At 41.3% G+C, this 24,107-nt stretch overlaps 2 protein-coding genes and 1 long non-coding RNA gene across 4 annotated transcripts in view; 1 reads left to right on the plus strand and 2 right to left on the minus strand.

Moving 5' to 3' along the window:
- The first annotated feature begins 7 nt into the window (after positions 1-7).
- LOC117950075 (protein sel-1 homolog 3) lies at positions 8-11,338 on the plus strand. The gene is made up of 24 exons (XM_034880773.1): positions 8-721; positions 1,473-1,992; positions 2,083-2,209; positions 2,720-2,841; positions 3,003-3,118; positions 3,397-3,446; positions 3,833-3,956; positions 4,046-4,184; positions 4,327-4,467; positions 4,562-4,767; positions 4,865-5,044; positions 6,653-6,775; positions 6,868-7,008; positions 7,127-7,189; positions 7,267-7,443; positions 7,970-8,097; positions 8,461-8,544; positions 8,655-8,736; positions 8,993-9,068; positions 9,152-9,273; positions 9,453-9,571; positions 10,234-10,348; positions 10,596-10,659; positions 10,828-11,338. Exons 1-24 carry the CDS (start codon positions 665-667, stop codon positions 11,067-11,069), a joined length of 3,318 nt encoding a protein of 1,105 aa, XP_034736664.1. The 5' UTR covers positions 8-664; the 3' UTR covers positions 11,070-11,338.
- LOC117950124 lies at positions 533-19,375 on the minus strand. Its single transcript, XR_004657818.1, has 3 exons — positions 19,188-19,375; positions 18,558-18,559; positions 533-545 (listed from the first exon to the last, which is right to left on the minus strand). It is a non-coding gene; the product is annotated as an uncharacterized LOC117950124 (long non-coding RNA).
- Positions 19,376-22,262: 2,887 nt separating this feature from the next.
- The window catches only part of slc34a2b (solute carrier family 34 member 2b), an 8,637-nt gene continuing 6,792 nt past the window's right edge, over positions 22,263-24,107 (minus strand). For both annotated transcript variants that reach the window (XM_034880793.1, XM_034880794.1), the window contains exon 13: positions 22,263-23,097. In XM_034880793.1, coding sequence (XP_034736684.1) covers positions 22,567-23,097 — 531 coding nt within the window. In that variant the 3' untranslated portion in view covers positions 22,263-22,566. The remainder of the gene's footprint in view (positions 23,098-24,107) is intronic.

The raw sequence follows: 24,107 nt of genomic DNA on the forward strand, positions 1-24,107 counted from the left end.
TTCTTATTAAGTCCAATCAAAAAATGAATGTCAACTGCCTGACAAAAGTTTGTATGCCATCTAGAGTTGTAGATGGTAGATTCTTAGCAGTAGTCACACTTATATAGATAACAAGACATCATTCATCTGGTCATCTAAAACAACCCAACAGCAACAGTTACTAATGCCTCATTCCCTTTCACTTTGAAGCATAAAAAGTCAGTTGCCCATGGGTAATTAATTTTGGCGGCTGTATCAGGTTGTTTTTCAGATCAGATTTCTTCAAAGTCTTGTGTGGGAATAGGCCAAAGAGGACGCAGCGTAAGGGCAAGGCTTCAGCTCGAACGCATCAAATTAAGTTAGACTCTGAGCTTTGATGCATTACTCCCATAAAAAGTTCCCTTATAGAATCAGGAATGAAATGCATCATACAACATTTTGGTTGCGCAGCAGAGCCAATTTAGCCAAGCCTGTAGCCCTTTAAAAAGCAATTCATGCAAACTGCTGTACTTGCAACACCAGTATATCAGGTATTGCTGCCTCACACAGGATGAATGCTCCCAAAACTGCCACCTGTTTAGAAAGTACTCTTCCAGGTGCCAACAACTGACGGCCAACAATATTTTACTAACTTCATTTGTCGAATAATGTTTGTTTTTATCTTTAATTCAACCAAAAAATCAAAATGAATGTGTTGCACTCAATCTTCTGTGGATATGTCGTCACTGCTGCTATTATAATGGTAAGAACTCTATTGAACTTTACTCTAATAACCCTGAAATGAATTGTTGAATGTGAAATGTTCCAGAGTAAAAGCACTGAAACCCACTTTACACTAGCTGGTTGAGACCAGCTGGTTAACAAAGTGGAGCATTAAGCTGCTAAAGATATATTAGATATATCAGATATATTAACAAGAACACAGAGCTAATAAACTTGCATTTGCCAGATGACCACAAACACAACACCAAATGAATGCTAATGTTGCTTCCTAACTGCCGGATGTCTAAATAAGAAACCAACAATACTAGTTATCTATATATTATATTCATAGGACAAATCTATCCGTAAAAATTCTGTTTATATTAGTATTCATTTCTATATTTATAGAACTATAAAGAACCATTGTATATCCTGCACCTACTGCTATTGCACTTCTGGTTAGACCTAAACTGCATTTTGTTGCCTTGTACCAGTGTAATGACATTGAAGTTGAATCTAATCTAATCTAATCTAACTAACAAGTAAATATCAATTCAAAAGGCGATGAGCCCATTAGGAACACTCACCAAATGCATGGGAGTGAATAGGGCTCATTGATAATGTCAATGTTGTGTTCACAGCATGTTTCCACTGCCTCGAGTGGCCAAAAGTATCAGTTAATGCAGGTTGAAGTAAATGTCATGGAATTGTCTTCTGGACACTTGTTTAAGTGAAAAAGACTGCATGCTGGCCTGTTGGTCTTTACATCGCTTTATTTTCATATCACCCAGGGACAAGCCATTTCAACCTCTTTATCCCAGACTGGTGAGAGCCCGCCTGACAATTTCATAGGATTTGACTCGGCCCCTGACAAAGTGGTAGATGGCTCAGTGGTCCGTGTGCGCCATCTTTGCTCGAGGCCGTGTCAGCTCGCAGTGGAAGTGGTGGTGTCTACAGGGGAGACAGATTCAGTGGTCTTCAGGAGGAAATGGTTTAGCAGCACACCCCGAGTCTACAGGATCCAACAGGTGCCGCTCAGACTGCCTCCATCCATTTTATATCAACGAGACCTTTTCAACAGGCACGTCTTAGACCCTCAGAATGTGACAGTTCGTGCTTGGTTAGGCCATCTTAACGATGGCAGGGAACCCGGGACATACCAGTGCTCCATGTTGAGGATTTATAAAGTGCTACAGATAGAGCCACTCTCAGAGCGTCCAACTAAACCTCCCGCTGAGTGCCCTTCATGGTCTGCTCAACTGATGTGGCAGATGACCAGAAACAGAATTCGTCATTGTCCACATGAGTCAGGTCAGATCCTTTAAAGCTTTATTACCAAAACTTTTAATGAAAATGTAAATAGTGTTTCAGGATGTAATCTGCTGTTTTACTTGTGCATAGAGGTAATCGATATGCTGAAGTTCCCCCTGGCAAGTCCCAGTGAGGCTTTTGGAGTGGTGCGCAGGTTCCAGCCTTTTATTGACAGAGCCTTGGAGAGCGCCCGTCTTCGTGCTGTGACACAGCCCAGGTTGGACTTCACACACTCACTTCTCATTTAGGTCACTTTACTTGGAGCTTATTCTGTATGAAGTTCAGCTACACAGCATGGAAAACATCTCCTGCAGGGTCTCCAAATATTGTATCAAATAATTAACAATAGCAGAATTATTTTTAGATGTTAAACCCTATACAAGTGTGCAATAAAACCAAATGAGCCACCACATATTGCCTCAGTTCATAATGCCGCTTGTCAGCAGATAGAGAGGCCACAGGTCAGCAGTTGTAACCTTTTCAATCCTGTCAGCTGTTTTAACACACTCCGTTTTTAGTTTTACTTCACTGTCATTACAAATGACTTTACAGGCTTAACGAAGCCTCTTTATCAGAGCGTGTCAGCTTTTTATTTACGGTCAACGCAAGACAGCGAGGTCAGGTCAATCATCTTTAGCAGATAGCCCAAACGGTTTAAACTCAACCTCACGCTTCGGCGGTTGAAGAAATGATTTGTTAAATCATGTGTAATCGCTTTGGTTTTCAGCGTCACATTATCCGTGTGGATCTACCTACTAAAATGGTGTCACAAGAAGCTCTGTGGGATCATCCATCACGTTGATAGGAAAAATGTATATGACTCGGCTCTGATGCAGCTTACAGACACAGGTGGGTCACAGCGGTGACAGGGGATTAGGTTGAGGTATCATGAGACGATTGTGAGTGATGGTGTGTGTTTTGTGACACTTTGGAACAGACTGTGTTATGTATTAATAAAAAGCTTTGGATCTCCTGTGGTGAAATATATGACTGTCATATCTCCTGTGTAGGGGACGTCATATTTCAGGCACGTGTGACAACAGGAGAAGATAAAGCTTTCCGAACCAGTGTAGTGCTGCCCCGGTGGAAATGGATTAGATTGGACTGTTACATACAGGACTCCAAGGTATAAAACCTCAGTGTGTGCCTCTGGGTGGGGGGATAATAAAATACAGCTTGGGGCAACGTTGTGTAGTCTTCCCTTCTCTTCTGTTGGGTTCTGCTTTGTGGTGTTGTTGAATTCTTTTTGGAACAGCTGTTAGATCCTGAAATATGTTTCCTTTCCAGCTGGGAAACTCCAGGCGATTGCATTGTGTACTGCAATTTTGGAATCGGTCACAGCTGAGTAGTTTTTTTTTTCTCTTCTGTGTTTTGAGCTCATGTATTATTATGATCGACTTTCAGGTGCTGCTGGATGCAACGTGGGATGATGAAACCCGCAGATATGAATATGAGTAAGACGGGTTACGGATTTAAAGAAGCTTTATGTCAATTTTTTCCATATTTTAAATTTAAAAGACATTTGTTGCCTAGAGCTAGGCTATAAGGAAAAAAACAATTAAATATCACAATAGTTTAGAATAAATACCTTGATATCAATGTTGCAGCGATATTGTTGGGTTGACTATTTGTGCTTTCACAAAACATTTACATTTGTAATAAAAAAAAAATCATCAGTATTTATATATATATATATATATATATATACTTTTTAATACATTGATATATTGAACCCTACTGGTTCCCTCACAAATCACTGTTTGTCCTGTTACTGCAGTAAAGCAGGCATGACTCATTTACATAATGATCATAGGAGCTTGTTATATTGTTATATTTACAGATTTCAGGACAGTGTCCGTTATGATGACACTGATGGATACTTTGTGATTGGAGGAAGTAGGTACATGCCAGGCATCCATGGGTATTTTGGGCCTACCAGGTACTATCGTTTAGGAACCGAAGAGGTAAAGTGCCTGTTTTCTGATGATCGGTAATTCCCTGTTTTGTTATTTCATTCCTGTGTTAAATTACTCTGCAATTATACATGTCACAGGTTAAAAACCAACTTCACCCCAAGTCAACATTACAGCAGCTGGAAAGGACCCATCAGCAGTGTCGGGAAATGAAAGCATTTACACGAGCTTTTCTCCAAGAAGTAACTGCGAGTCACGTCCCGTCACCAATCAACACAGGTCCTTTAAAGCAGCGTTGCAGCCATTCCACAGAGATTCACTTTACACAGATCTCATATACTGGGTGTCAATGCAACAGCATCACACAAATTCAGTATGGGAAGACAAAAAGGTGACAGGTTGCTTTTATGTTTTATTTCAGATGCCTTTACCTCTCACTTCATAAGCCTGTGGGCTCAGTCGGGAGAGAAAATCTGCATCCAAACATGGAGCTGGGAAAAACAACTTAAATACAGCACACTTTTTCATTTCTTGCAAACAAAAGAGGAGGAATTCAGAACAGGTGTCATAGACTGTTGTGCTATTTCACCACACAAGTTATACTTATCACCTCATTATTCACAGATCATGACAATTTTCTGTATCGTTTTCTGTAGGATCTTTGGGCATGAAGGACCTCGGGAGTACTTTGTTTGAGCAGGCAGTTGGTTCAATGTTTACTGTGGATCAGGCACGGAGTAAAACCACATTCAAATCAATGGCTCTGCTTCAAGTATCTTCCTGCTTTGGAAATCACAAAGCGTCCCTGTTGTTGGCTACCATCCACCTCTCGGGCCTGGGCCCCTCAGTCGATCATCAGCTGGTAGAGTCACTGCTTTCTTTTAACCTTAATTGCCACTTTATCATGTTACATCACTTCTGTAACAATGACTGATAATATTGACGCCTGTGTGTTTCAGGGTCATGTCTATAGTTTGATTGGCGCATCGGGGGATAATCGTTTTGCCCTGATGCATGCTGGGTACAAGCACACACAAGGAATTGATGGGTTTCTAAAAGACTTGGACATGGCTTACAGTTACTATTCCAATGCAGGGGCACAGAGCTACATTGATAGTTTCAGGATACATGAAAATAAGGTATGTTTAAATAAATTACATTTTTAATAATTAATGCTAGCATTACCCACTACCGGATGATTAATATGAAAGTTTGGACAGACATTCTTGATCCCTACAGGAGGAACTGTAACAACTTGGGCAATCCTCTAACTTTACATCTAGACCCATCATCAGATCAAACTGTCACAAAAAAAATAGAAACTGAGAACACTGGCAGTGAGGTCAATAAATTTATTATGGCTACAGTAAAACAAACAATTTACAATTTTACAATTTTATTAAACTAGAGCAAGGGGGTGGCTATCTTAGCTTAGCATAAATTCTTGAAACAGTATTTGAAGGTATTTACTGCACACAGGCAAGTAAAAGTCTGTCACATCAAAACAACAAATTGTCATTTTTGCATTTTGGTTTTGTTTCTGGATTAAACAAACGAGATGCAGCATGTTAATAAGTGAGATTTAAAGGCGTCAGTAGTCACATACGTAAGTATGGTATCAATCTTTTCTTTTAATTCTCGGCAAGAAAGTGAGTTTTTGAAAAGTGAACATAACGATCAATGCATAATAACATCAAACCCTGTATCAGATGTTGAAAATAGATACACAAATTCACAGTAGAACAGTATGAACAGACATAGGCATAATAAATTATTAATCCAAGTAATTCAAACAAGTAGACATCAACATTCACAAACAAATCAACCAACCATTCAAACACATACTGTACACTTGTACAAGTACATGACAGGAGTATTACAAAAGGGACTTCTAAATATGATTAATAGTGCCTTTGTTGGTGCAGCCAAGGAGAATAGGAGGATCTTAAATCTTAATTAAATAATGTGAATGAGCTAGCTGCCCTGATGAATAAAATGAAGACCAATACAAAGATAGGAGCCCGCAATGAGAAAACTACTTCAGACTGATTTCCTGTTTATTCTTGGAATATTTAAATAGGATGCAGTACATAAATAGAGGTTCATAAAGACATCAGGAAGGCTTTACCGTCTGCTCCAGTTTGAATAGACAGCCAATCCACTGAGAAAACAATTATGGTGGAGTTTATTTACCAAAATTGTAGCTGCTGCATTTTGACCAACTTGAAAACTTTCTGAGTCGCTGAGAGTACAACATTCCACCTGGGTCAATCCTAATTAAAGGCCACGAAAACCTATTTTCTCTATCAGCTTCTTATCATACGCAATGACTATATAATGATCTGACAAAGCTAGAAAGGTTTCATTTATTACAAATGAGCGATATCTGTGCCGTTGTTTCTGAGCTTTGCGGACTGGTTTGGAGTGGGCGGAGCTCAGTTTAAAAAAAGGGATATGAGGCACTTCTTAGCACCGATCAGGATCAAACTGATGAATGTCGTGGGGCTGATGCTTGTGTTGCCACTACTGCCAATCAAATCTGACTGGAATGTTGTGTGGACTAGCCAGACCTTCCTCCGCAACACTGTGGAGGAAGCCCACCTCAGCTACAGTAGTTCACTAACTATGACCACCGTTTTACAGCAGTGGTTGTATTAAAACTACTAAGAGAATTGTAACAGTATTATTTGTAATAGTAGCTGTACTAATATTTTACTATATTAATGTTTCGTTTGTCTTTTCTAAAGCAACACACAGTTGAACACATCTATCTAAGCAATCAAGAGGATTTAAACAGCCTCACGCATGAGACAAGTGACGTCTTCCGGTATCTGAAATACAAAGCAGAGAAAGGGGACATAGAATCTCAGGTATGTTTGAGTTACTTTTATTCCCCCAGTATGATCAGTAGGCATAGTCCAATGTTCAAAACAAGCCAATAAAAACGTATTGTTATCTTTAGAAACGCCTGGGAACAATGCTTTACTGGGGACAACAAGGAGTTTCCAAAGACATAGCGAGTGCGGTGAAGTGGTTTGAAAGAAGTGCTATGCAGATGAAGGATCCTTCAGCGATGTATGACTACTCCATCCAACTGATGAAGGTTCTGCAAGACCATATAGACCTAACCCATTTTACAATTAAATTGAACACTGGATATTTTGTGTTTGCGTCTGTGATTTGACACTTATTGATCCACGGATTGATGACAATTCCTCCAGGGCCTGGGAGTGAAACGAAACTACACCCGAGCTTTAAAGCTGCTGAAGAAAGCTGCAGCGATGGTACGTGTGTACTTCTAGTAATCGATCTGTGTGTTGTATGTGTCCTCTCTTTACCATTGTCTGTTTCCTTGCTTTAGGGCTCAATTAACGCCCTGAATGGTCTTGGCTGGTACTATGGGATCAGACTGCACGACCACAAAAACGCAGTGAAATACTTTTCGCAAGCAGCACTAAATGGGAGCGATGATGGCATGTTTAACCTCGGAATTTATCATCTCAGCGGGAAAAACCCGGACAAACCTTGGAGAAATGAGGTCAGAGTCCCACATTTTGTCAAAATTTAGTTTCATTGCTGATCAGTAGATGTATTCAGATCCTTTACTTATGTAAAAGTTATACAACACTGTAAAAACCCTCTGTTACAAGTAACAGGCCTGCATTGAAAATACTACTTAAGAGTATTTAAGAAGCAGAAGGAAAATGTACTTAAAGTAATAATTCTCATCACATTTTAGAAGCTGTAAACGATCAAAACAGTGTTAAATCATTCGAGCTGGGCTTGTTGGCCTGTATATTGTTGGTTAGTTTAGTTTATAATAAAACAGCGTATTAAATAAACTACATGTTTTTTCTGTGCAAAAAATTCCTAGTAACCTAGTAACTAAAACTCAAAGTAGTGAGTATTTTCTCTCTGAAATTTAGTGGAGTAGAAGTAGAAAGTGACATGTAAGTTCAAGTACCTCAAATTTAAACTCAAGTACAGTACTGAAATGTTACATTCCACCACTGTCGCTAATCTGGTACAATCGACGAGTGATGTAGTTCTTCTCTGATCCCCAGACGGCTGCGTTCCTGCAGTTTCTGAATGCGTCTCGGCTCGGTCATGTAGCTGCCTCGGTGGAGGCAGCTTGGTACCTTTCAACAGGAAACCTGGAAGGGCTGTCTCGAGATGTGGAGAGGGCTGTGATGTAAGAGGCTTTCATTAGCTTGGTGAAGAAAGCTTTGTTATGGGCTGTTGCGCTGTAGCCCGCAGCTCAGTGGCATCTAATTTCAATGACAGTGGCTAATTCAAGGGCAGAGCCCGGTATTTGCATATCTAAAAATAAGAGTCCACTGTCACTGCATTATTGTCTGGCACGGAGAAACTCATTGTTCCTCTGGTATATTAGGAATTTAAAGACAATCCTGCTGCAGCTGTGGAGGCTTTTTTTTTTTTTTAGAATGACCTCAACAAATCAGAATCTTTTTTTAGATTATGTTAAAATATTATCCGTTTATGTGGAGAATATGATATTCAATAGTTCATCATCCATCTGTTACCTTCCGTGCAGAATGCTAAAAAAGGTCTGTGAACAGAACGGACACCTTGGATTTATGGTGAAAGCTGCTCTCCAGGCCCACCTCCAGGGCTCCAGGTTGGGTCATTCATTGCAATTACTTTTCAATTGTGCTCATTTATTCATTTTCTCTGGGCTTTACCATTTATCTCTGCGTCTTTACATTTGTTTTATTTTGTCTCCAACAGGCAGGAGGCATTTGTGAAGTATGTTTTGGCGGCTGAAACAGGTCTGGGTTTGGCCCAGAGCAATGCTGCACACCTGTGCCAGGTAAATGAATGCTGTTTCTCTGGTTTTTAACCCTTTGTGAATCTCCTAAGCAAAACAAAGACTATTCCTTTTATCTGATTTTCAGCACATTTCTAAAAATCAATGTCTCATAATTGTAGTTCTGAAGGTAGCTGACGGACAAACCGCACATAATCCCAGTCACAAACTAAAAAGAAGAAAACTAAGCCGGAGGGAAATTGTCAGCTGTTGATAACACAACCTTCATCATTGCTCATCTCTTTTTTTCACCCTGCAGGAACTGAATCTCAGTTATGATTGTCAGTGGAGATATCATAACTTCTCTGTATTAAACTATGATCCCCATCCATCCGGTAAGTTCCTCTCATTTCATTTTGCTTTAACCTCTATCTGTCAATCTGCTCAATAAACATCAAGGATTTATCTCCTTTTATAGCGCTGCTGAAAATGGGAGACCACTACTACTACTCTTCCTCCAGCAAGCGAGAAGCCTCATCCTCCTTGGTTGATCGGGCCATGTCGATGTATGGCAGAGCCGCTCTAGCAGGAAGTCCTCAGGTGACAGATTTACTTGGGCTGTAATCTCATCACTTTATGATAAACCTAATTAAACCTTCACAGGCTCAGGCACACCGCAATAAAAACAACAAACAGTATTATACAGCATTGTTATTTAGAGACTTTTTTGAATAACCCACCAGCCCCTGATATGATTTTAATTTCACACAAACTCACAGGGAATGTTCAACTTGGTGGTTTTGGCACAACAAGGCCACGTTCTTCCATTGAGCATCCGTGGCTTGTTTAACGTCTCACATCGGGATGTGCAGGACATCGTGGTGAAGATCTTAAACAGGTGACTTACACAAAAATTACTAATGTCAATGGATGAACATGTTTTGGGTGATCCCGTAGTAGTGGTACCTGTAGTATACAACCCATTCTAACTCCCATCGCGTAAAATTTGGCGTTGTAATCGGCACTAAAAGTCCTCTTTAGCGCCCGATCTAAATGCGCTTTATCTAAACGCGCTGGGTCGGGACTATTGCCGTTACTTTTTACACAGTTAGGTTTAGCGAAAGATGGTGGGTGGGCTTATAAAAGGTGCGTTCACGTGACACGCAGGACAATAGCGGAACAGTTGGAGTTAGGAAAAGAAGAACGGGACAGTTGGGTTTGGGAAATGATAGTGGGTGGGGTTATAAAATGCTAATTGCTGGGGGAAAGTCCTGTACTGTTTGACCCCTCCACCTAACCAACCATACAACCCCCCTCTAATCTCTCCCATTGTCGCTCTTTATACTGCGACATCTTCACGAGCTGTGGAGCTGCTGCTCTTTTTCTCTTAAACACATCTAGATGTTGGGCTCCAACTTCTGCTCTTGCAGTTACCGCAGTCACTAATTGACCTCGTTCTTATCATTTCAATGATGTGCTTCTATTGTTATTTTAACACAGATATGAAGGCTTGATGTGCCTGTTATGTGTTACACAGTTTCCATTGTTTTATCTCCTAAGGTGTGTGGAGACTGAGGAAGAAGGAGCACTAACGCCCTGTTCTCTAGCACTGCTCAGAGTCCAGATTGAAAAAGCCTTGAGGAGAATGACTCAGAACCGTGCACTGCTCCTCCTGGTAGGCATAAGGCAATCCAGGCGTACTGTACTGTATGTTGTAAGAGAAAAATTAAACCCACCTCAAGCTGCACTCCTACAGTTTGTTATCCTCCTTTGATATTGTAATCTACCTTTAATTATTCAAATAGTTGAAAAATAATAACTGGACTTTCATCATGACTAAGACATTAAAGACACTATAGATTGCTATTTTGAGAACAAAAATGTGATTATTTATTTAAATTCTTCTTTTTATTTCTCTATAGGCATATGCATCTCTTCTTTCCATCGTCGTCATTATTGTGATTGTGCCGCTGCAGAGTTGTCTCGGTAAGGGATTGTGTCTGATGGATTCGGCCTCCACTTGCACATGTGCCACAAGATGGCGCCATTTCCCCATATTTTGTTTTGCTGTGACTCAAACATCATCTGTTTAATTAAGTTTGTTTGCCATGAAGCTTACCTCCTGTCATCCACCACATCTGCAAATTAACACAGAACACAGGGTTCCCAGTGGCCGAGGGTTTGCACTGAGGGCGAGGACATCGCCTGTCAGTCAAGATGGTGTGAATAGAGAGGAAGATGGCATCACGGGAGGAACCTACAGAGCAACAGGGAATCCATGGCTTACCATACTGAATGGCGGGCAGCGGCTCCGGCAGACCTGCGATTTGGCCGTGACTCTGTCGGGCGTGTGCCTGTGTGCTTCCTGGACCACACTCCTCTATCATCTCTTATGACATACAACGTCCAGCACAGTGATCCAGTAGCCACAGCAAAATCCTCAGACATAATGTAAGAGCATACATTTAGAGGATGAGTTACAGCACTGTTCATGTGACACATTATGTTTCTGTGACTCATTTTAAGTTATGAGACAGGAAGGAGGGAAGTGCTGATTAGAGTGTAAGTAGGCTGCTTTATCAGCGTGGTGATAATGTTCCCGCAGCAACCATTTTTCCATTGCTTTATTTGTTTATATGGAAAATAAAATACTTACCATGCAGTTAATTTAATTAGTGCTGAGTCCGTCCTGCAGTTTATATGGTTGTAGGGTTGCTGCTCTTAATATGTTTTGATTATTGTCATTTATCTTGTGAAAAATTGATTTCAGAAATAGCACTGTTAAAACTGATGGACACATTCAAAAGCATAACAGCTCATCCACAGCCTCATTGATGGATGTTGAAGGACAAGTTGAAGGAGATGATGGGATTACATTTCACAAGACAAAATAAAAATGAAATGTTTGTTTAATTGATTGATTAAAGCAGTGTTCTAATAGGTCAGCTATTAAGTCCGTGGTCTTATCATAGACTTGGTGATAGGTGTCTCAAAGGAGAGTGGACATGCAACAACAACATGCAGGGGCACCAAGGCCAGAGCAATGGAATTTTAAAAAGTTATTGATTTAGTCTGGGCAGGTGCTCCTGGTCGATAAATAACAGACTTTAGACAATATCAGCTTCAGCCATCGCTATGTAAATGGACTGTTCTTATGTAGCGCTTTTCTAGTCTCAACAACTCCTCAAAGCGTTTTTACGTAGTCCAGGAACCATTCACACACATTTACACACTGTGGCCGAGGCATGGGACTGCAGGGCCAGGCATCAAATGGAAGACACCTCAAACACGCCTGAGCCCTTGCTGGGGTGTAAGTACAGCTGCTCTCTAGTCTATTGTTACTGCATTCATAACAACAATGGGCAAAATCTTTTAAGGGATTTAGCTTCTATTGCCGCCAACAAATACGAGGAATAGACGGTGTTACTAACGGTGTCCTAACGGTTATTTACAGCGTGGTGACAGTTGTGATGATGTGCACTTTATAGCAGTAAGTGTTGTTGCCTGGCATTCACAGAGCTGTCATTAGTTAAATATGGAGTTTACAGCGTAAACAGCACCATGCAGAGCTCCTTCAGTTAAGACTGAAGTCTGTATATAATTTGCGGATGTAATAATGATCTCCTTTTTTCCTTCTATCTCTGTCCTTTATGTCATGTGTCTCTCTCTGCAAAGGGACAGGTCTCCAAATCATGGCATAGCACACTGCTTCATGTGAAGTGCAGTCCTGTTAGATGTTTTTTTCCGCAGTTTATGTGGTAGTATTTTAAGCATTGTCATTGCTAAATGGCAATACTAAAAATGACATTGCTTACATTTTAGACACATTTTAACACAATGTATGCTGTGGCTGATATCCCATCTCTATGAGAAGTATCCAATAAAATTTCAAGCACTAAAATGTTTAAGGTATGTAGAAATAAAAACAATATAGGCAGCTTTGTTAAAAAGGAATTGGTCGTCAATTCGGGAAACTGTTGCAGTCTTCCCTAGAGTTAGATAAGAATTCACACCAGTCTACTGCTACAGCTGGTTAGCATTAAAAGCTAGCTAGCCTAGCCTGTCAATAAGCAAGCTTTAGTCATGCTGGTAGGTACATTTTTGTTGCCTTTGGGCTGAGCCGCGCTAGCTGTTTCCCCCTTGTTCAAGTCTTTGCGCTAAGCCAAGCTAACCAGCTGCTAGCGGTTGCTTCATAGTTACCATAGCGACATGACTAAACACTGTAAGTTAGCTAATGTTAAGTTGCTGTGGTCGTAAATGCTCTACACATGCTGTACCGGGATACCTGATCTCACACTTGCTGTTACTTATTGACATTATTCTGATAATTTATTGCTACATTATATTGATTTACTGTCCATAAAACATTCTGTTATGATTCTGAGTTAAAGACATAGTGCATACTAAGACATGGTCTTCCCCATGAAGAATTCCAAGTAATGACAACAACACTGTCGGCGCGTCCCCATGATACAACCCTTACCCACTCCCTCTTCGCTGCAGTCGCTAATAGCCAAGGAGGACACGGGGGGTTGAAAAAACATGATGAACACTTCAGAAGAGGTCATTATCTTCACTCGAGTTTCTGCAAGTCACCGAAGGCCACAATCTTGTGAATACAGTCACACTGAGAAATCCAGAGAGTTGTGTGGCGCTGATAGTCTTAATTAGCTTTGTAGTAACTCAGTTGGCAATGTTTGAATGTAACAGACGTTCAATAATATCCAAAAGTTACGCACTAAAGCTTTAAGTCAGTTTGATACTTTATGGATCAAAATCCAGTGATCCTTAATTGTGAAAAACTAGACCCATATCACCACCAAGATCTGCACATTGGCTCCTCATCATGGACAATCTGATACTGATAAACTTTCTTTCCATGGATTCACGTTGCATACAGTAAAAGCCTTAGAGAAATGAGTCAAGTGGTTTTATGTGACGTAGTGGAATGTCGTGATTTCCATTGGGTTGATAATGCGTTGCTGTGGCCTTGGTTGGTTCAGGGTTAACAGACACGTTGACCAGCATTATCACACGTTGACAGAATCTCTCAATTGATTTACAGCTTTTTACAGTGTTTATTTTTTTCAGTTGCGTTACACTCACTGAACCCTCTGCGGTATTTAAATAACATGGGCCGATAGACAAGTTGTGTGAATACAAAAAAAAACTACATATTTCATTTATATATTTATTTATGGCTATTTATGGCTTCAGCATGTACACACATGTCACAAAAACACACAATCATGTCAGTACTACTGATCTTTTTACAAGTGCAATTTTAGTTAATGAACAATAGGTGTTAGTTAAAGAGTTAGAGATGATACTGTCTATGAGCATCTTATTTAATTTCACTTCTTCTCTAATGGCAGCTGTAACATGCAATTGAATCCAGCCACCCAATGAGATTCCCTTCAAACTCCTACACGGTTCTCAACGAGTGCCTTTTCACGAGGGTAAGTGTCCACTGTCACAGAAACAACACACATGGCTGCCCATGACCTGACACTTGAAGTTGTAGTAGTCTGTGGTTTTATACATTAACTACACATGCACATTCCTCCGTAAGGCTTTGCAGCTCCTGCAGAGACATCCCCCATCTTGCGCAAGCAATGCACAAGGTCTACCATGGCTGAAACATTTTGTCATTTAGTTAATTAGGGATTGTATCCACCTGCAGACCACCCATCTCACATTAGCTAGAACTTCAGAGACGCAATAGTAAAATAGAGGGATTGCATATTGTTAATGTTCAGGGCCTGAAGTTAACTTTTTTGTGCAACCAGCCATCGTGCCAGGTGGATTTTTAAAATCACACACTTGTCACACAGCCTTTTTACCAGCCTTTAACTTGCCAAGGTGAAATGCACAAGAACTGTTTTTGAACTTGTAAACAATGCACAGGTGTGGCTGTGGCTCAGGTAGTAGAGTGGTCATCTACCAATCTGAATGTCGGTGGTTGCGATTCCTAGCCCTGCAGCCCCGTGTCCAAGTGTGTCAAAGTGCATCTCGTAGGGCCGCCTCCGCGATGTGGCTGGTGAAAGGCTCCTATACTATGTAAAGGTGCTTTGAGTAGTCATCAAGACTAGAAAAACACAGAATACATTACGATGAAGTACTGTCAAATTCTTAAAGAGGTCGATATAATAAATGACTCTTAGATTTTATATTTTGTAACTTCTTATTTATTGATTTCCCCTATCACAGACAGTTAGGATATATTAACTTTTACTTCTCTGAGTCCACAAAGGTGGAGCAGACACACTCCTTCTTTCTCCAACTAACAACTATTAGAATATTCAATTCTCAGTAGGTCGAAGGAGAATTTCTATTGTTCAGTTAAGTTAGCTGGACACTGATCTATTTGTTAAATCCAAGTCGACCACATAATGTTGGTATTGCCTAATAAAGTCATGTTGGTTGTACATAGGGCAGTTATTGCAACCTTAATAATATTAAATTACAGTATATCAAACATAACTCAATTCTTGACTTGATAAAGTAAATCTAACAATACAGTGTTTGTGTTCTCCAATTTGAGCACAGGGTGAGGGACATGTGAAATGTGATGACATTTAACTTTGGTTTGATAATTTGTGTTGTGTTGTGTTTTTATTAAATTTTTTTACACAATGTGTGTCAGGCATTGTGGACATTTTTTTAAGATTGTTTCATGTGAACAGTTTTGCAAAATAGAGGGATTTATTTGGACAAATTTAAGAACAATGCCTGTATGGAATTGGAACTGACACAGTACTATGCACAAAACACACACACACACACACACACACACACACACACACACACGGGTATGATAATAGATGTCACTGCATTATTGTCCAATGGGAGCCCTTGGGCAGCCAGCAACAGGCTGTTAGCCCGGGCCGACCAGAAGGCGGGGCCCCTGGAGGGGGGAGGCTGCCTACTGGGAACAGGGATCCATTTCTTAAATGTGAAATATGTGTGTAGATCTTACATTTGAATGGACTGTGAGTGAGTGAACAATAGCACAATAGGAAATGCCTCAGGAATGCTATCAGGGTTTCTGGTGCCCTGCAGAAAACGCTCTTTTTTTCACACAGTGTCAACATTTTTAAATGATACAGAACCACAAACCCGACTGAATGTCTCAAGTTCAGAGTACCACTTAGCCTAAAAATGTCAGCAGCTAATACGAGAACTGAATGTACTGCGCTCAAACTAAGTGCATCTGGAGCCTGCAGGGGAAAACATGTCACCACCCACGTTGCCAAAAGTAAGTCACACTTTGTCACAGAAAGGGAAAAAGGTGTTTTTTTGCCCACGTTTAATAAAGGTTGATATGCTTCTATTGCAACAGGCTATGTGCAGTGTGTACTGCTGTTCACTTAACTTGAAATAATAGAAAAGTAAGTGGGGGAAGTGACCAGTCTGTAGGAGTTATTCTTGGACGGCATTATTTACCAGTTGTACCACTGCAGAGCTGGTGTGTGTGTTCAGATGTTGGTCTCATAGTTGCTTCAGTATTCTTGATAATTGTGCGAGTCTGCAGACATTGCACCTGCAGGGTTTGGCGAAGGAAGGATTTTGTAGCTCTGTTGTTGGGTTGGTTGCTTGTTTTAGAGACACAAGTCCTCCAAAGCATACAACTACATGGGTTGTTTCTTCCTATCCTCTAATACGACGTTGGGAAACGGTCGCAGGTCAAAATGTTGGGTATCTATACTTTACTGGAGTAAATATTTCCAGCAGACTTTTTTACTTCTACTTCTTACATTTTTACGCAATTATTTGTACTTTCTGTTCCTTACATTTTAAAAATAGCCTCGTTACTCCTATTTTAGTTTGGCTTGTTTTCATTCTGTCTTGTCATTGTTCCAAAAAACATGAATAAACATATAAGCATAAACCAAGCAAGGAATTACCAGACGTATGAAGCCTGGTACCAAGATGTCCATGGCAGAGACTCAAGAGAACTCGAGCGAAATGTCCCAACCAAGCACCAGCGAGGATGTTGTAGCCAGAAATTTTACGAGCTGACCGCATCTCAAACGCTACTATTTTCTTCTGTGAGTTTTAAGCATAGACTGTATGAAATAGGTTCTGAAGCGCACCAATGGTCTCCTGTCTCTTCATTGAAGCCTCTATCTCTACAGGCTTGTGGTGATGCCCAATGTGCTCTAGGTGCCCAAACTAAATCTATGTTTGGTACTACCAAATTGATTGTTTTGTCATGGTCAAAAAATCGTGGTATCAGAGAATTGTGATATCGAATCTAAGCTAAAAAAAAATTGTAATTTATATTTTTCCCTAAATCATGTAGTTCCAAGTTGAAGAATTTTTAGAAATGTTTGGATGCAAAAACAACTCCTTTTGTGTCATGATTTGTTTAGTACTGGAACCCAGAAGCAGACCAGGACAAGATAAGTTGGAATTATTAATTAATTAAGTATTATTAATTAAGGTGGTATTAATTTGTAATTTTAATGCAACGGGTATGTCCAGATGGGGGACAGTGTGTGGAATAGGAAGGCTGGAGGATTAGTGCAGATCCGGGAATGTAACTGTGAAGGAGTCGGCCAGGCTAGGTTGGGTTTCCATCCAGGTGACACTGCAGACAGAGAAACAGGAGGAAGGTTAGCGGCAGGCAAACCGAGACAAGACAGCAACAGACTTAGAAAACCAGAGACGAGAGCTAAATGACTTGGTTAAGCTAGCAATCCAGCAGGGGCTGGATGTCAGGTCGTGGCTTTTATGGAGCAGAGGTGTTAATCAGGACCAGGTGTGCAGATTGCAGATGACAGCAGGTGTGTGTAGTTTGAGAATTATCAGGGATGCATTCAGGAAACTCAGATTTTAGGTAAGAGCAGAACAAAACACCGGCTACACAGAGTCACGATGCCGGAGTCATGACATTTTGAATGCGCTTTAAGCTCTGCGCCCCCAAGTAACTCCAAAACTCGCCATCTAATTTGAAAAAGCACAGGCTGCTCATCACTGCTGCTAATTGTGCGAATGTGATAGCTAAATATTTATACATCACAAACGTGTCAAATTCTTAAAAGTTTTATCAATGATATCTAAAAAATCACTTGGCATGAAAACAATGCAATCAAAGCTGCAGTAAACAGCGGGAAGTCTTTCAACATTGTCTGTGTTGGCCTTGTCCACTGTCCTAATAAATGACTCTGACCTCAACAAACACGGCGGAGCTCAAATGGCTAAATGAAAACAGTCATTATTAATAAAACCGTGCTTTGCCTGCTATGATGTGTCAAATTGTCTACCTAAAAAAGGCCTAAATAACATAGGCATGAGTTGAAAATAAAGCCACTGCAGACTTTACCACATTCCAGCTGCAAGAATCTTGAGAATGAAGATGTGATTGGGTTTACACACAATGGCCGTGTGTCCTCACTTAATGGTTTGCTGCCGTGGACCTTCACCCGTCAGCAGCCAGTAATAACACAGCCTGCCTGCTGCTGTAAAACCACCTGTGCTACCGTTAACTATCAGGTTAAGTCGATGTCCCAACAGACTGCTGGCGATGTGTCTATTAGTGTCGTGAGCGTCACCCACCTTATAGTTCCCATATGGGACCTTTAAAGACACTTGAGCCTGTGCATTGACATGAATGTAAATGTAACAAACCCACTCATCTTTCAGACGTGTTCGCTGACTTTCACTGTGACCATTAACATCTTTATCATTCTTCATCAATCGGTTTATGAGGTTGGGTGACCTCATGTAATTCCAACAGCAGAGGTCTGCTCAGACGTTAATTAATGGAAACTCCTGTGTGAGCATACAGGGCCTTTATTACGTGGTCATATATCTGGTTTATTGTTCATCAGCATGCATTTGGCAGCGCTGTTAATGATTGGTTGAGCGTTCCCTGGCACTACTCATTTGATCACGAACACTGTTAATTGTAGACATAGTTTTATAAAACAGCCTATTTAATAATTAAAGGATAATGTAGAACAAGCCGGTAATTATCGAAAATTAGAACCCAGACAGAGCTATGCAGGACTGCCAAGCGAAGGGGTCTTGATCATCCTGAAGGGGTTCTATGTGCAATAATAATAATGACTCTCCATTGTCCCTCTTATTTCACGGCTGTTCATACAGGGGTTCCTTGCTGACGATGTCTGAGTCCGAGTCGTTTGCTCCACCGCTGATGAGCCCCGCTCTCCAACTCGTCAAATGCGGACACTCGGTCAGTTACTATCAGCTTCAGATAATGACGCAAAAATCACCCTTTAGGGCATGAGTGTCAATCTCAACTTCTCTGAGGGCCACCCTGCAAAAAGAGAAAGAAAGACTCATATATGCCAACAATGTCAAACAAGCGCCAAAACTGCAGTAAAGGAAAATGTAGAGCGAGTTGATAATTATTGTGAATTAGAACCGGATAGTGTGATGCAGGACTGGCCAGTGGAGGGGTCTTAAATCAACGTGAATGGTCCTAATGTTGTCCTAATTATTACAAAGCTACTCATACAGAGGTTGTTAGATGTGATTACTTTTACTTAAACTGCTCATATTATGCCCATTTTCAGGTTCGCAATTGTATTTAGATGTTATATCAGAACAGGTTTACATGGTTTATTTGAAAAAAAACACCATATTTTGGTACCACACATTCCTGCAGCTCCTCTTTTTCCACTGTGTGTTGAGCTCTCTGTTTTGGCTACAGAGTGAGACATTTCACTTCTGTTCTATCTTTGTTGGGAAACATGCTCAGTTGCCAGGTAAGGACTACTAGCCAGTCAGAAGCAATGTAAGGTGGGCCCTGATAAGTAACCATGGCTACGGCTTAGCCATACATGTTCGAAGCCGAGTCTGATCCCGGAAGAGAGGCAGATCAATCCCAACCAAGACCTTTTAGAGTGTTAAGTTATTTAAATGTTAACAAAGTAGTATTCCATACTTAAGGCGCTGTAATGTACCGCTTTATACAAGCTTTTTTTTCCCAAAAATGCTTTGCGCTGGTCAGGGGGTACTTGGCACAGAGATTACTTCCCAGGGGTACATTATTGAAAACAGTTTGAGAACCACTGTCCTGGACATGCAACACAAGGATCTGAACTCTTCGGGCCTCCGATCCTACTAGCGCGCACGCTAGCAGCTAGGCAAGCACGTTGGTCACAGAAGTAAAGGCTGGACTACAACAGTGTTTGGAGCAGGTTGTGAACAGTGGTGTCTGTTGGAGAAGGTAAGTTACTTTGGGGGGGGGGACTTTGGGCTTTTTCACTTTGTAAACCTGTAACATGCATAACAAATGATATATAACACAATAAAGGAAAGGGGAACAGCCAAAAAGCATAAGATGAACACTTTAAGTAAAGGATCTGAATACTTCTTCCGCCACTGCAGAAACAATTGTATATTTGCAAAATGCTGACAGGTTTTGTGGATACAAGTTTTTAGATGAAACATTGTGACAGATGGTGAAATGTGAGGCACGGTTTGTTTCATATTCATACAGGTTTACAGTATTTGCTTTGTGACGTGGCTCAATATTTATGTTTACTCTCAGTATTGTATTTTATCATTGCATAAAAAGTTCTCCACAATTCTCTCTCAAAGTCTTTGCCTACCTGAAACATATCTGTGGTTGAAGTAGAAATATGGCAAATTTCACAAGAGCTGAAGATAAAACTGGGTTAAACATGAAACATGAACTCCAACTCTAACACTTTGATAACAGAAAACAAATTTTCATACCAGAATTTCACATGGGTTATAATAAGGGCCACACGGAATGTGCAGACACAGAATTAAGCAGATTTTGAACAAATCTTTGAAAATTCAACAATGCACTCACTAAATGATCTCCTGTTTAATATGCTGTGTGACAAAAGCACAGGCTTTTCATCAATACTGCAAAATGGGTGTATGTAATAACAGAATATTAAGATAATACAAATGTTTTGAATTCTTAAAAGTCTTATCACTGAGAGTTGTCTAATAAATCACTTGGCATGGAAACAATGCAATCAAAGCTGCAGTATACAGCGGAAAGTCTTTCAACATTGTCTTTAATCAATTACATAACTATGTCAGCATGGTCCACTGTTCTGATAAATGACTGATTGTGATAATTAAGTAATAATTAAAACAAATGATGTGGTTACAGCCTCCCTTTGACTTGAGTGGCCTGTACATGGAGTCCACCAGGGCTCCAGGAACAACAGTGTCCAGGTACAGCAGCGTGGGCAATGGGGGGGGGGGGGGGGGGGGGGGGGGGGGGGGGGGGGGGGGGGGGGGGGGGGGGGGATACTTTGATTGGACTCTGGTCAGATGGACAGTAGGCCTAAAACAGTACATGCAGCGTATTGGCCGTATTACCCAGGAATATTTGTACCCTCAACCACAACTCCAAACTGCATACACAGTATTAGAAAATCTATGGACTTTTTTTTTTTATTATACAGTAGGTAAACTTTGATCAATGTTATAGTCCGAAGTCACAAACTTACTGTATAAAGGCAAGTCAGATATGAAAACAATAGTCTTTTTATTTTTTTATTTTCTCCCATCACACCTACAGGAAACCAGTGGACCTTCCTTCATGTGAAACACAATAAGCAGAAATGTCTGCATTGAATATCAAACTATTTGATTAAATTGATTGTCCGTCCCCGTCCTCTGTCTCTGTGTTGGCGTTCTAACCTCCGTCCCCGTCCTCTGTCTCTGTGTTGGCGTTCTAACCTCCGTCCCCGTCCTCTGTCTCTGTGCTGGCGTTCTAACCTCCGTCCCCGTCCTCTGTCTCTGTGCTGGCCTTCTAACCTCCGTCCCAGTCTTCTGTCTCTGTGCTGGCGTTCTAACCTCTGGTGGATTAATGAGGACTATGGTTACCTGGTCCTCAGATCTCTGCAGGGTAAATCCAGACAGATAGCTAGACTATCTGTCCAATCTGAGGACTATGGTTACCTGTTCCTCAGATCTCTGCAGGGTAAATCCAGACAGCTAGCTAGACTATCTGTCCTATCTGAGGACTATGGTTACCTGGTCCTCAGGTCTCTGCAGGGTAAATCCAGACAGCTAGCTAGACTATCTGTTGACGTTCTCTGTTGACGAGTAAAACTACTTCTGAACGTACACATGTTCCACCAAAACAACTTCCTCCCCGAGGCTATTTTGTAGTGACACCATCATTGAGTCTTAGCTCTGTCTAAGATGATCGGGATTGGTTCAGATAAATGCCAATAAACCAGACCTTCCTCCGAGACTAATTAAAATGACATATCAGTCAATCCTGTGTTATCTATCTATTAGTAAGTAGATACCAAGTAGGTCCAGTTTTCCTGTGTTGACATTACAAAAGTCTCTCGTTAGCATCTTGTATGCTAGTTGTTGCAAAGTGACGCATGAGTGACTCACAGCTGCACTCCACTTACATGTGACAGTGCCCCTGACAGTCTCCTGGATCGGGGCTCAGCACTGTCCAGACTGGTGATTCGTGATTTGTCCGAGCAGCAATACAGGCCAAACAGTAGGTTCTGAACAGACGTAGTCTATTAAAAAGTCAAAAATTGACAAAACTGTGCTTTAAAAATAGGAATTTCTTTAATTTACAAATATTATAGTCTTAAATACTGAAGCAAAAAATGTATTTTGAAATGCTTATTCAAAGTCAACAATCTCTTACACATACAATGAAAATATAAAAACAAGTCATAACATTCGGAACCACCCATAATTAAGTCTTAGCAGATAGTGAGTCTGAACAATAAAACATCGCAACCCGGGTGTTCATATCTCTGCATGGTGGTATTTACTACAGGGCTTAGCATATAAACCAACGTAGGGTAATCATCAACACACCACAACCCGAGAGGTGTGTTATAAATACATTATTGCATTGCGCATAGCCTCACAATACCCATTTATTACTTGGTAATATTAAAGATGTGTTGCTCTAACAGTCTCCGTTGTATCCTCATCTCTTGACATGGCTGGGTTGTCGTACATCTCCAGACTCTTCTGGCTCTGAATCTTTTCGCCGTCCTTTTCCCTGCAGCACTTGCAGCACTTGCAGCAGTGTTTGCTACAGCAGCCAAAGACCTTGGTCACCATCTTGTCCCAGGGCGCCATGGAGTGCAGGGGCCGCGGCAAAAAGTCCCAGTCACGGAGGACCTTTGGCAAGTAGCGGGGGCAGCGAGACTGCATCACGTTGACAATGATCACAAAGAGGGCCAACGCGACAATGGGCACGGCGACGCCGACCAGGACTTGCCAGCCAGCCAGCGAAAGGCCGAATACAGACAGAGGTAAAACCAAGAAGCACAGGACGAGGTAGAAGGCGGCAAACCAGCGGTACTTAGCCGTATGGTTCCCCAGCCCTCTGGCCAACCTGATTGGCAGCCGCGTGAGGGGGATCGGATACCACAGTAAGATCCCCATGATGTTGAAGAAGAAATGGCAAAGTGCAATCTAGAAAAAAAAACACAGACGACGGTCAAACAAAGCTATCACTGTCAGATTTTATGGAAAATATCAATCAGCGAGCAATGGTTTGAGAACATAAGCATGCTAACAATAAGGCTAGCATGTTGATGTTCAGCAGGTATTATGTTTACCATGTTTGTCTAAGTGATTTAGCATGTTAGCATGCTAAAGTATGTTACGGTTTAGGGGAATATGAGGACCCAGAAGCAGGCGAAAGTTGAGCTAGAGGATTTATTTGACCAATAAAACAAAGTGGACTCAAATGGAGTCCTGAGTACAGCGGGCAAAACTTCTTCCAGAAAGTAGCGGACAACAGAATAGGGAACCTGAGCAACAACGGTAATCCAAAAACAGGAAGTACAGAAGAAAGAAAATCCAAGGACAAAAAAACAGCATCCCGACTGAAACTGGCACACGAAAACACTAAAACAATCTGACACAAGACAAGAGGAACACAGAGACCAAATCCACCAGGTAACGAGCAGACGGGGGACACTAGGGCTGGGGAACAAGTGGAACACATGAGACAATCACACAGACGGGAAAAATACAAGACAGGAAGTAAGACAAGACAGAAAGCAAGACCGTCAAAATAAACCAGGAAACCTCCTGTACTTCCATCCAGTTTTCAGGCTCTTTCACCAGCACCAGTATCTTGACTCCATCGGGGGATATGCCACTTTTGGCTTCTCTACCCCTTATACAATTAATTACATAGCAATAGAGTCCATCTGTCCATCTTCATCTGCTTATCCGGTATCGGGTTGCGGGGGCAGCAGCTCCAGCAGGGGACCCCAATCTTCTCTTTCCCAAGCCACATCAACCAGCTTCGACTGGGGGATCCCGAGGCATTCCCAGGCCAGATTGGAGACGTAAACCCTCCACCTAGTCCTGGGTCTTCCCCGAGGCCTCCTCCCAGCTGGACGTGCCAGGAACACCTCCCTAGGGAGGCGCCCAGGAGGCATCCTTACCAGATGCCCGAACCACCTCAACTG

The sequence above is a fragment of the Etheostoma cragini genome, chromosome 9 (assembly GCF_013103735.1).
Source record: "Etheostoma cragini isolate CJK2018 chromosome 9, CSU_Ecrag_1.0, whole genome shotgun sequence".
Taxonomy (NCBI): Eukaryota; Metazoa; Chordata; class Actinopteri; order Perciformes; family Percidae; genus Etheostoma; species Etheostoma cragini.